Source organism: Ursus arctos, unplaced genomic scaffold, assembly GCF_023065955.2.
Source record: "Ursus arctos isolate Adak ecotype North America unplaced genomic scaffold, UrsArc2.0 scaffold_20, whole genome shotgun sequence".
Taxonomy (NCBI): domain Eukaryota; kingdom Metazoa; phylum Chordata; class Mammalia; order Carnivora; family Ursidae; genus Ursus; species Ursus arctos.
Genome location: NW_026622875.1, coordinates 33,375,008 through 33,386,901, shown reverse-complemented (window position 1 = coordinate 33,386,901; position 11,894 = coordinate 33,375,008). Strand labels below are relative to the sequence as shown.

Genomic DNA, 11,894 nt, shown 5'->3' with positions numbered 1-11,894 from the left:
GTTTTCATAAACATTTGCTATAATTAATTTCAACTAGAGGATTGAAGGAACAAAGCAGTTTTTCCTGCTTAAAAACTTTATTGCCTTTTCCCCATATAGCAAACTCTGAAATCTTTTCTCTAATACTGTTTAGAAAAACAGTTGTACTCCTTATTTGGTATGTTTTTGAGAAAGAAAAACTGCTTTTTGTCCTTATTCCCATCCTTTGAAGGTTACATTTAATGTAATATGCTCATTTTGAGACAGGTATAAGATGAGGAAAACCTTTGTAATATATTATGATGGCAAAAGCTAGTTTAAAAAACCGAAAGTCTCTTAATTATTTGAAGGATTTTATATTTGATCTGGTAAATATCAGCAGAAAGGAAGAAATATTCTGTTGGTGAGATCTTATGTGTTTAAGTAATTATAATCTTTCGTTTTAAAGAGAAAGAGGGCTCATTTTAAACGTATGATATAGTACTTATTTTATGCTGATTATAGAGTGTTTCACAGGAAATGTCTGCAAGCTGTTAAATAACATGTGTTGTAGGAAATTTTCATTTAGTAAGAAACGGTAATTTTCTTTAAATTCTTTTTGTTTATTTATTATAATACCATTATTTTTTTAAGAAAATAAAGTATGTTGTATGAGTGATCTTATAGTATTCATGTTTTCAAAGAATTAACAAAATATACCCAGCTAAATTGATCTTAAACATTTAAGTGATTTTGGATAATTTTCTTCTATAAAATTTGGCAGTAGTTTTAAATGCTATAATCCATTTTTGGATTTTTGTTTAATGAAAAAAAAAAAACAAAAACAACCTGAAAGTGCATTTGGAAAAAAGAATAGGGTTAAAAGTAAGTGGACTCAGTCCAGTTCTTGTCCTCTTAAATACTTTGGCACAGCTGTAAAGATTTTGAAAAGAACTAACATTCTTGACTAATCTGTCAACTATAAAATGTGCAAAGAAAAATAGGTAGCTGTCATTAAAATTACATTTCAGCTTTCAATAACCATTTAATGAGTAGCATAATTATATAAGTATGGTACCTTAAGTACTGTACTCAATAATTAAAAATAATCTCATCTTTAAAGTGAAAGCTGTGTAATTACTATTTGACTTAACCAGGACCACTGTGATGATCTCCAGTGGCACCTTAGATTGTTCAAAGTGGATTAAAAGTATAAATTAAAATGGATAAATCATTAAATTATTAAGCTTTAACTATCATAAAAATGAATATAACCTGATGTTTGAAAGTTACATTATAAGAATTAGGGGTATAAAATGTAATCAGAATCTAGTCTTTTTAATTTGTTTCTAAGAATAAATGGTCTATTTAATAGTAGTGAAACTATACTTTGAAGTATATATTTTAAAATGTAAACTACTAAAATTAAATTTCTTTCAATAAGCATATATATTTTATACTGTGGCATTGGTAAGCATTTTTTAAACTTCTTTAGCACATTTAGTTTTATTCTATAATCTTTAAACTGATAGGTATGAATTTGCTCTAAGTCTGATACTATGAATATAACAGTTTCTTAAGTGGGTTTTTTTTCTAAATGTTTGGTATTGTCGTATGATGCAGAGATATCTTTCAATGCTGTTTTTTCATTTTTAAAACTGTTGAACTTTTGCCCACAGTTAAAACATAAAGTTTTAGGAAGAATATTAAGGTATATTAAAAGCTCCGTAGAATGCATTCACCACCTCCCAAGCCTGCTTTCTCTTTTACCTCTCTGCTTACCAAATTCCTAGACCATGTAGAGCTGGGGACTGGAAAACACTCCAGGTTCTCTTTCTGTTGCTCTTTTTTGACTGTACCAGTGGTCAGGACAGGTGACTTGGTCACTAACAAAGAGTTGCCCTTTGTTTATAAACACTAGTGTATGATTTAATGGCTTATAAATTTCAGTTTTGTTTGTGATTCATAAAAAATGTACTGTGCTTCATTCGTTCTGTTAGCAATTATTTTGATAGTATTTCTATCCTAATTTAGGAGTCGTGGTATTAGTTTATATTTTAGCATCAAAATGAATTTTTTGCATAATCACCTCTGATTACAAGAGATATTTGGGGGGTAGGGATAAAGGGATAATGCTTTTGGCCCCAATATACTGCATAGAGCTGTCACACAGCAGCTTTTCAACTAAAATATTCAGTTTCATAATCTTCATTATTTCAGTGTTTTTAAATTTTTTTTCCAGGAGATTCAAATAAAAATGGAAGAAGAAGTTCTACTTTAGATTCTGATGGGACTTTTAATTCCTATAGGTAGGTGATGAATACATAGATACATATTTTTACAAGATAATATACAAGATAACTAATGTTTCAGGATTTTAATCTTAGAGTAATAGGGAAATGTTACCTGTGCTTTAAAAATAAGTTACATGTAAGGAATATTGTGATATGCGATTGTTCTGCAGACTTATTGAGTAATGAACAGTGTAACCTCTTAAGTTCTTGAGTAAATGGCCTTATTGTGGATATCAGTTGTTAGTATATAATAGGTATGAATGCACATGTAGTATTAAGCTCCATTATAATCCATTTTTTATTTTGTTTTTCCAGTGTATCTGTACTAAAGTACTGTACTAAAGGCTTCCATTTGTTTGTTTCCTGTTAAAACAGAATATATTCCTTATGAGTATCTAAGAGAATATGAAATGTAATCCGTGGTTACATCAAGTGCTGTTTGTTTATCTCCCATTTGGTTCTTCAGCAAACAGGGCAGTTACATCTCAATTAGTGATTTTTTTTTTTTTTTAAGGATATGCTAGTTAAGAAAACCTGCATCTTCTCTAGTATTTTGGTAATATTCTCCTAATAACTTGATTTGCTTGAGTAAATGTTTATGGATTCTTTACCTTCATAACAGGGAAACCCAGGAAGAAGAAGATCATATTATTTCTAGTAATATTTGAATATTCATATATTTAACCAACGTGATACAAGAACTAGGTTGTTTTCTCTTAAGGAAAAGTGCAGATTCAATAGTAATACATTTGGCATTGTAGATAGCAATGCAGATTCTTGAAGAAATACTTTGAGTACATTGTCCTAACGGTTAGTTAGTTCTGACACTTGCAGTGACACAGTAAAATACACACAAGAACCACTTGAATGTTCAGTTGTAACTCCTTCTTTTATGTAATAAATATGGAGTTTATGATTGGAATCTTTATATTTTTATTTGAAAACACATTGTATATCCCTAATTGGAACTGTGTCATTTGTTTTTTCAGATTCCAGGCAAGCTTTTAATATCTAGAATAGGGCCTTATATACAGGAAGGAAGCACTTAATAAGAATGTGGTAAATGGGAAAGTTTTTTACAATTTGTTTATGAATTCCAGAAATGAGATGGTAATTGAAACACTTGACATCTTTATTTTATATCAGTTGGGGTCTGTATAAATAATCAGTCGTTCGAGTGTCACAGATACTACAAAAGGCTTATGTTCCCATGGTGTTCTAGAAGGGTATTATCACAGCAGTAAAGCTCATATGTTGTCATTATATTTTCACTGTACTCATCCTACCTTATAAATGTTGGAATTCTTCAAATCCTTCTTTTAGTGCTGAAGTGAATATAAAAGATAGTTAAACATTCATGATTTGGCATGTAAGTGAGGAATGTTAATATGATAATATATGTGAAATCTATGTTGTTAGTATCATTGCTAGATATAAACACAATAAAAAATAGCTAAGACAAAAGGAAAACAGATATATTTCAAAGGAAGGAAAATCCATATGTGTATAAATTTTGTTGGTGAGTTAAATTTTACAATTATGTTTATAGTTTAGCTAATTATAGTAAATAATGGACATAACATAAAGTTAAGAGAAATGTGTTAATATGAAGGCACAGTATTATCTTGTAGTTTATTTTATTCTTGAATAGTTTGAAGATTAAAATATTTTAGTATTATTGAATGCTAATTGTACTTTGAAAATGAACTCCTAATGCAACTTTGCACAATAAATACTAATGTTGTTAACTAATATAATTTTAATCAATGCCTGTCAGTGTTGTAATGTTAGGATATTAATTTATTGTTGTAATTAAAAAGGCAAGATAAAAAGCTCAGGTAGTACAATATATAAAAACGAGCTTTTAATAGTTGGCAGGCCAGTGCTGTTATTAAATAGTATTATAGTATTTAAGGTGCGAAATGAATATTTTTCTACTCAGCAGGCAATAGCTCTTAGAATATAACGAGCTTACTTGTGAATTTGACACTTGGGTTAAATGCAGAATTCATAGAAGCACAGCTCTGGGGTATATTTTCATATTAAGGTTAACTGATAAAACCTAGTAATTGTTGCATGATCACACTAAAATGGCAACAGAATTGTCAGTAAAATTCCCTTTTGAAAATGAAAATTATTTTTCTGTTGCTATTACTGTTTTAAACTTAACTAAGTTATTAGAAAAATGTGAATATTAACCCTCAGAGAGCCTTTAGCCTAACAATTCTACCTTTGTCTTATTTAAACTGTCTCGGAAATCCTGACCTTTCTTCACAGTCAGACAGTTCTGGCTGCCAGCCTAGTACCATCATACTCAAGCTATATATACTTGAGTCCAGGATAATGATTAGCCTTAGTTTGTCATTTATGAGACAGACATTCTAATGTGTAACCTGCTTCCTCCTCACAACTCTTGGAAAGACTGAGATAAAATGTAGAAGATAAAGCCTTTTGAAAATCCAAATGCAAAGCCATGGCATTATTAATTCTTTCTGGAATTAATTCTTTCATATAAATTGACAACTTTGTTGCCTTAGCCTTCACTTCACCCTCCAACACGTGTACCCTTTTATAGCATATGTGGAGATTTTATTAACTTTTGCATTCAGTCTTGATTTGGTCACCTAAGTGTGCACTCTTCCCATTTTGTGTCTGTCTTACTGTGGTCTTAGATTGTCACGTTCAAGAGGGCTGAGTCACTGATTGTTGTTGTTTTGCCTTTCATTGTTAATGATACCCAAATATATGGTGAGGTGGTTCATATCCTGACTCCAAATACTTGGGAAACTTGGGCAAGTCTTAGCCTCAGTTTCCTCACCATTAGAGGGAGGTTAAGAAAAAACACACTTGTTAGGAGGAGTTGATGGGATAGTGTCATGTGGTAAATGCTGAGTAAATAGTAGCTGTTTTTATCTTCTAGTCTGTGGCATTGTCATCATTGGTAACCTTCTGGTATTTAGAATTTTTTACAGTGCCCTGTTATAGAGACACTAAAAGGAAGGTAAAAAATAATGTGTGACTTACAGGACAATAACTTTTGTCTGTTAGCAGAAACAGAGCTAAGAACAAGCTTAACCTGGGGCTTGAAACTCTCAATCTGACAAAATATTCTCAGTTGCCTTCATATAGCAAATCTATACACATAGCAATGATAAAAGGAAGATGTTTTACTCTTTGTATAAGTTCAGAGGTAGAGTTTTGGAATTTTGACAAATTCTGAAATTTACAGTCGATCAGATCTAACATGATAGTTCTGTGTACCTAATGTTCATAGATTTGTTTTTCATAGGCCAGGAGGTTTTTCTTGAATTTGTGTCTTTTGTGGTTTTGCTTCACTGATACAAATGGAGTGCAGCTGAATTTAACTCCGAAGGCACCAGTGTGAATATTATATGGTGCCTAGGTAATAGATTAGATCTTGTTTTAGAATTTCTTGTTAAAATTCGGTTATATGTCTCCCAACTAATTTGTAGATGATGTGTTAAAATGGAAAATTTGTAAGAATTGAGAAGATATTATTGGTTTATGCAGTAGATCTTATGCTTTTTAAAGACCAGCGTTCTCTGTCAGATTATATGAGCTTTCTGTATTTCTTATTTAAACATTAAAACCGAGAGACCCTTGCTGGGTATGAAAGAAGAATAGTAGTTTGCCGAGTAGCAGTTTGCAGTAGATGATGAAGTTAGCGACTGTAGCACAGGGCCACATAGTAGAAGCGGTATTCTCTCCCCACCACCCTCCTTCTTTCCCAAGGGCAGCTGACCTTCTCCTCTCCAAAGAGGCGAGCCCCTTGCCAGCACATATGACTACAGACTATTACATTAATCTGTTTAGCTGTAGTACCAGCTGCTTGCATGTTTTTAATTATCTTATTAGATGGTATAACAGTGACCTATGAAATAAATTGAAGGTGAACATTTTTAAACTTTCCTTTTTTACCCTATGTTTCTAAATATCTTTATTGATCAAATTAAAACTTTCCACAAAAGTTCATAGAAGTCTGTATGATTTTTGAATCTGTGTAATGCTTTTTTCACATATAATGTTATAATTCCCAAAATAGAAAATAACTTCATTTTGCCTCATTTTTTATTTAGGATATAAAGATTTAGGATCGCCTCGCTTAAGATTTAGGTTGTGTTTATATAGCAACAAATCCATGTTAAAATACATTGGTTAAATAGTCAATTTAGTTAGAGAAGACTCAGACCAGTTATTGGCATTTTCGGGGAAACTCAGAATATTGCTTAATTTTCAGACGTCATCTTGGTATGTTGTATAAATGTCATAGGATAGAAAATAAGTCATGGTAGATTAATTTTAAATAAATTTGGTTATTTAACTATGATTTTCTAGATTCTGATATGTGGTAGTAAATCATGTAGTCTACCCTAATTACTTTTACAATTTAATTTCACATAGTACCATTGCTGGGTATATTTTCCCAAGTTGTGCCGTTAGGAAAAATTTATTACCTTGTGAATTTCGACAATTGGAGAATTTTCAAATAATACATTATAAATGAAGTGTTGACTTCAGGAGACATAGTTCAAAATAGTAACAACCAATGGTTGTTCTGTTATAACTCATCCCCAATAAACAAAGATTATAATAGTTAGAAAACTTTGGTGTTGAATTAAAAAACAAAGGTAGTTGGATGCAGAAAGAATTGCAAAATACTTATGCATGTCTTTTGAATTAGTAAATCCTACAGCTGGGATGGTAGGGTGACTTGAGACTTGAAAAATTTATAAAGATCTCAAATATTTGTTAAGTACACATTATTTTTTTTAATTAAGTAATACCCATTCTTTTTACCTTCCTATTTTTTTCCTTTTAAGAAATAATGTATTTCGTATTTTAAAAGAACCTTTGTTGCAGGAACTTTTCCACTTGGCTCTGTATTGGGTGGTGTTTATAATTTCTTAATATTGATCTGAGCTTCTGAAGTTGCCACTCTTTCTCAATATGGTGTGTTCTATAGCCCACAGAGTTACAGGCTGTTTTGAAGTTGATAAAAAGTTTTTAAAGAAATTATAGTTGGTTTGGCTTTTTGAATCCAAAGTTAATTCTTTTCCTGAATAATAAAAATATATTTATTTGAGCACTGTTTAGTCATTGAGTAAACTTTAAAAATTAGGCTCATAGTTTCATCATAAACATTTTTATGTATCCTATTTACATGTAATCAGTAATTTGAGAGAATGTGGGAAATATCCTTCTATCATTTACATTTATTTCTACTATAATACCTTTTTTCCCCATTTGTATGTAAGTGGGTCATATGTGTCCTGAAACAACCATGAAATATTGATTCAGAATATTAGTAGAGATCATAGAGCAAAAGCAGAGATTGGATTTAAAATTTAGAAGTCTGGGTTCCGGCTATACTCTTAGAGTGATACAAGTTTGTTACTCTGTTATATTTAAAAATATGAAGTCAAAGAATCTATTTAATTGCTGAATGTTATACTTTTAGTCTGTTTAGGCTGCTGTAACAGATATCACAGGCTATGTGGCTTATAAACAACAGAAATCTATTTCTCACATTCTGGAGGCTGGGAAGTCCAAGATTAAGGTGCTGGCAGATTTGGTGTCCAATAAGAGCCCACTCCTGGTTCTCTGTCTATTCACAGTGCTCTCATATAGTAGAGGAGCCAGAGAGCTCTCTGAGTCACTAGTTCCATTCATGACAAACACCCCACAGACTGGGTATTGGGGTTCAACATATGAATGGGCGGGGGAACATTCAGTTCACAGAATATAGTAAAGATTATAGAGACTAACCTGAATTTCCATCCCACTCTTCACAACCCAGTCGTTTTAACTTCCTAAGCCCTTGTCATTTTTTTTTCCAGAGTATCATAGCTTAGTAAAGTAGATGAGAAAGGTTTTTTCCTGATTCTTAGAGCATTGCTTTTCTCACTTTTTTAAAAAGCTGTTATTTGTTTGAGAGAAGGAGCAGGGGGTCGGGGCAGAGGAAGAGAAAGAAGCAGACAACCCCCTGAGCAGGGAGCCCGATGTGGGGCTCCATGGGGGACTTGGTCCTAGAACCCAGAGATCATGACCTAACCTGAAGGTAGACACTTAACCGACTGAGCCACCCAGGTGCCCCATGTTTTTCACACTTTGTGTTGCCTATACTTTGTTGAGAATCTGTGTAACTATATGATACATATTCTATAAGGTTTTAAGAATAAATACACGATTCAGGAAAACAATTTGGAAAAAAGATACAGATAGAAATAAGACTGACTAAAGTTTATATCTTCGCTCTACCACCTACTGACTGCATGACCTTAGGCAAGAGAATTAATCTCCCTGATTCCTGATTACTTCATTTGTAAAATTGGAATGTTAACAGCTCCTATATCATAGAGTTGTAGGGAGCATACCTACAAATGTGTAGAACACTGGCCCAGTCATCTAACATGTAATAAATAAACTAATTTCTGCACCTTTCCTTTCTCTCTTTTCCAAAATTTCCTTTAGGTTTTATTTTATTTATTTATTTATTTTTAAAGATTTTAATTATTTGAGAGAGAGAGGGAGAGAGCAAGCACAATCAGGGTGGATGAGCAGGGCGGAGAGGGAGAAGCATGCTTTCCACTGACAGAGAACCTGACATGGGGCTCGATCCCAGGACCCCGAGATCATGACCTGAGCCAAAGACGCTTAACCCACTGAGCCACCCAGGTGCTCGTGAAATTTCCTTTAAGTTTTAATCAACTTTTTCATCTCTTATAGTTGTTGTTTGTCTCAGAAAAGTATTTAAAAATTCTCTGCAGTCCTAAACTGGCAATAAATGAGTCTTTAAGGATTAGATCTACAGTTATCTATAAAAGATCAAATTTATAAATATCTACAGTTACCTATTGATTGTATAGGAAGAATATTTATAAAATCCATGCTTATTTAGCCTCGCAATCTCAGTATCAAATTTTCTTATTTCTCTTTTTCATATTTGTTGAAATAACACCACGACCTTTCTAGTTAAATAATTTCAGAGAGGGGCGCCTGGGTGGCACAGCGGTTAAGCGTCTGCCTTCGGCTCAGGGCGTGATCCCGGCGTTATGGGATCGAGCCCCACATCAGGGTCCTCCGCTATGAGCCTGCTTCTTCCTCTCCCACTCCCCCTGCTTGTGTTCCCTCTCTCACTGGCTGTCTCTATCTCTGTCAAGTAAATAAATAAAATCTTTTAAATAAATAAATAAATAAATAAATAAATAAATAAATAAATAAATAATTTCAGAGAGCACAAAATATGTATGTAATCTTTACATTTTCCTGAAACCAAAAATCAGAATAATACCTTAATTCATATCTCCATAATGAAGCCATATTTGAGAGAAGGGATGAAAAAAATCACACTTGAATGATGAATACATCTTCTTGAAGTGACTTTATTATTTTTTTATGATAGTGGAACTGGAAATTTCTGTGCTTTTCTGTAATATTCAACTGTCTGAACTAATTATTGATCACTTAAGGCTCTGAAAATGTTACCTTCCATTTAACTAATTAACCGGCTTGTTTGCATTTACAGCGTTACATTAACATAACCCAAACTGACTTCAGCATACATGTTAGTTTGAGTTCCTTTGCTTCAGAAGCCCCTTCAAGCCCTTTTTATTATCTGTAGGCAGGCTCTAGGGGAAAAATTTTTTTCAAATTTGTTTATTTACATAGTCAGCTGCAAGCTCCAATCATCCAAGGCTGTGTAAATGTTTATCTTTGAAAAGACAGGCATACATTTGAAATATGAGGATAAGTTGCTCTGAGTCAGTCATCACTGAGAGTCCCTTCCCCTCGACACACTTCTGTTTTTTCCTGGTATCCTCAGTTGAAATGCACCCGTGTCAGCCCCATGGATCACCATTTGTAGTACGTATTAGCATGCTGCACTTTTTAATTAGGGCAGTGCAATAGACAATGCCAATTAAATATTTGGTCAGTAATGTTGAAGTGTGTCACTGGATCTATAATTTGAAAAAATAATACAAAGAAGAATAGTTTAAAAGTGGAAAGTTACAAATCTTTTTAAACATTTTACAAATACCTTGCTTATTTATTTACTTATGGGTGTGCTTTATAGTTATATAGTTAGCTCTACATAAGGCCTAATTACTGATTTTTGATTTGACAATTTGTAAGTCTCAAAGATACAGTTTAAAGGTGGAATTTTCACAGAATTTTTTTTTTTTTAAGATTTTATTTATTCATTCAACAGAGAGAGAGAGACAGCCAGCGAGAGAGGGAACACAAGCAGGGGGAACGGGAGAGGAAGAAGCAGGCTCCCAGTGGAGGAGCCTGACGTGGGGCTCGATCCCAGAACGCCAGGATCACGCCCTGAGCCAAAGGCAGACGCTTAATGACTGAGCCACCCAGGCGCCCCTTCACAGAATATTTTAATAGAGATTGATATTCAGTATTTGTCTATTTTCTGTATCAGATTACCTTGCCTTCTGGGGGAAAGGTGGCAGTGGTTAGTAATCCTATTTATTATTATTATTATTTTTAGATTTTATTTATTTATTTGACAGAGAGAGGGAGAGCGCACAAGCACACGGAGTAGCAGACAGAGGAAGAGGGAAAAGCAGGCTCCCCCCGACGTGGGGCTCGATCCCAGGACCCTGGGATCATGACCTGGGCATGTCACTTAACCAGCTGAGCCACCCAGGTGCCCCGGAATCCTATTTTTAAAATTTTTTTTCTAATCCAGAGCTTTCACAAGTGTTTTTGTGATATTTGTTTTTATATATATTTGGTTATATATATATATTTGGTTCAAGAGAGCTAACAAATCTTCAAACATTCTGCAAATCTTTATTGTATACTCATTATAGGCAAGCCAGTGTGCTAAACCTCCAAGACCCAAAGACAAATAAAACACTTAATCATCTAGGAGGGGAGACAGACATGGAAGCAACTAATGTAGATGATAACCAATGTTATAATGGGGACATTTTACTAAGAACTAGAGGAATACCGGATGGAGTAGTTAAAATTGAGGGGTTGGGGGAGAGGTGGTTACAGGGAAGATATATCTGCTATACATTCTAGAGGGACGAGACTTTTCTATGAGGTGAACAATATGAATAAAGATAGTCTTCATTTTCTACTCTCTAACAATGCATTTTTTTTTTTGCCACTGTTAGAATGGTTAGATATAGTTAGCCTTACATTTGTTAGTAACAAAATTATGCCCTTAGTTACAGAAGACAGCTAAAGTGGCCCCTACAATGTGAGTATTTACATATATCTGTTTCATTCTGTTGACATTGTTACTTTGCATGAACTAGTATTTTGATAGTATTAAAGCTTTAGATTTTAGTATAGGTATTTGATATATTTAAATCCATGATCAAAAAATTTAACTGGGAGTTGAAAATGAAAATCTTTAAATCGCAAAATTATATGAAGTAGTTGATAATGATACAATTGAGAATGAATATTATGTGCTTAGAAATATGGGAAAAATCAATAAAGCAGCTATGGAATAAAAAATAGTCTGCTAATGAGAGAATATTTGAAATTTAAAAGAAGTCCTAGTATCATCTGAACATATGGACATAGTTTTCATTTCATGATTATAGATGCAATGTTCTGAGATAGATATAGTAGTTTAGCTGGTTGACATAT

General features: G+C 33.1%; 1 protein-coding gene across 9 annotated transcripts in view; it reads left to right on the top strand.

The window, feature by feature from the left end:
- Positions 1-11,894, top strand: part of TBC1D5 (TBC1 domain family member 5) — a 560,456-nt gene that overhangs the window by 296,905 nt on the left and 251,657 nt on the right. For 8 of the 9 annotated variants that reach the window (XM_048215962.2, XM_048215961.2, XM_044383370.3 and 5 more), the window contains one exon: positions 2,201-2,267. The exons of the other annotated variant lie outside the window; for it this stretch is intronic. In XM_048215962.2, the coding sequence (XP_048071919.1) occupies positions 2,201-2,267 (67 nt within the window). The remainder of the gene's footprint in view (positions 1-2,200; positions 2,268-11,894) is intronic. 9 annotated transcript variants of the gene reach the window in all.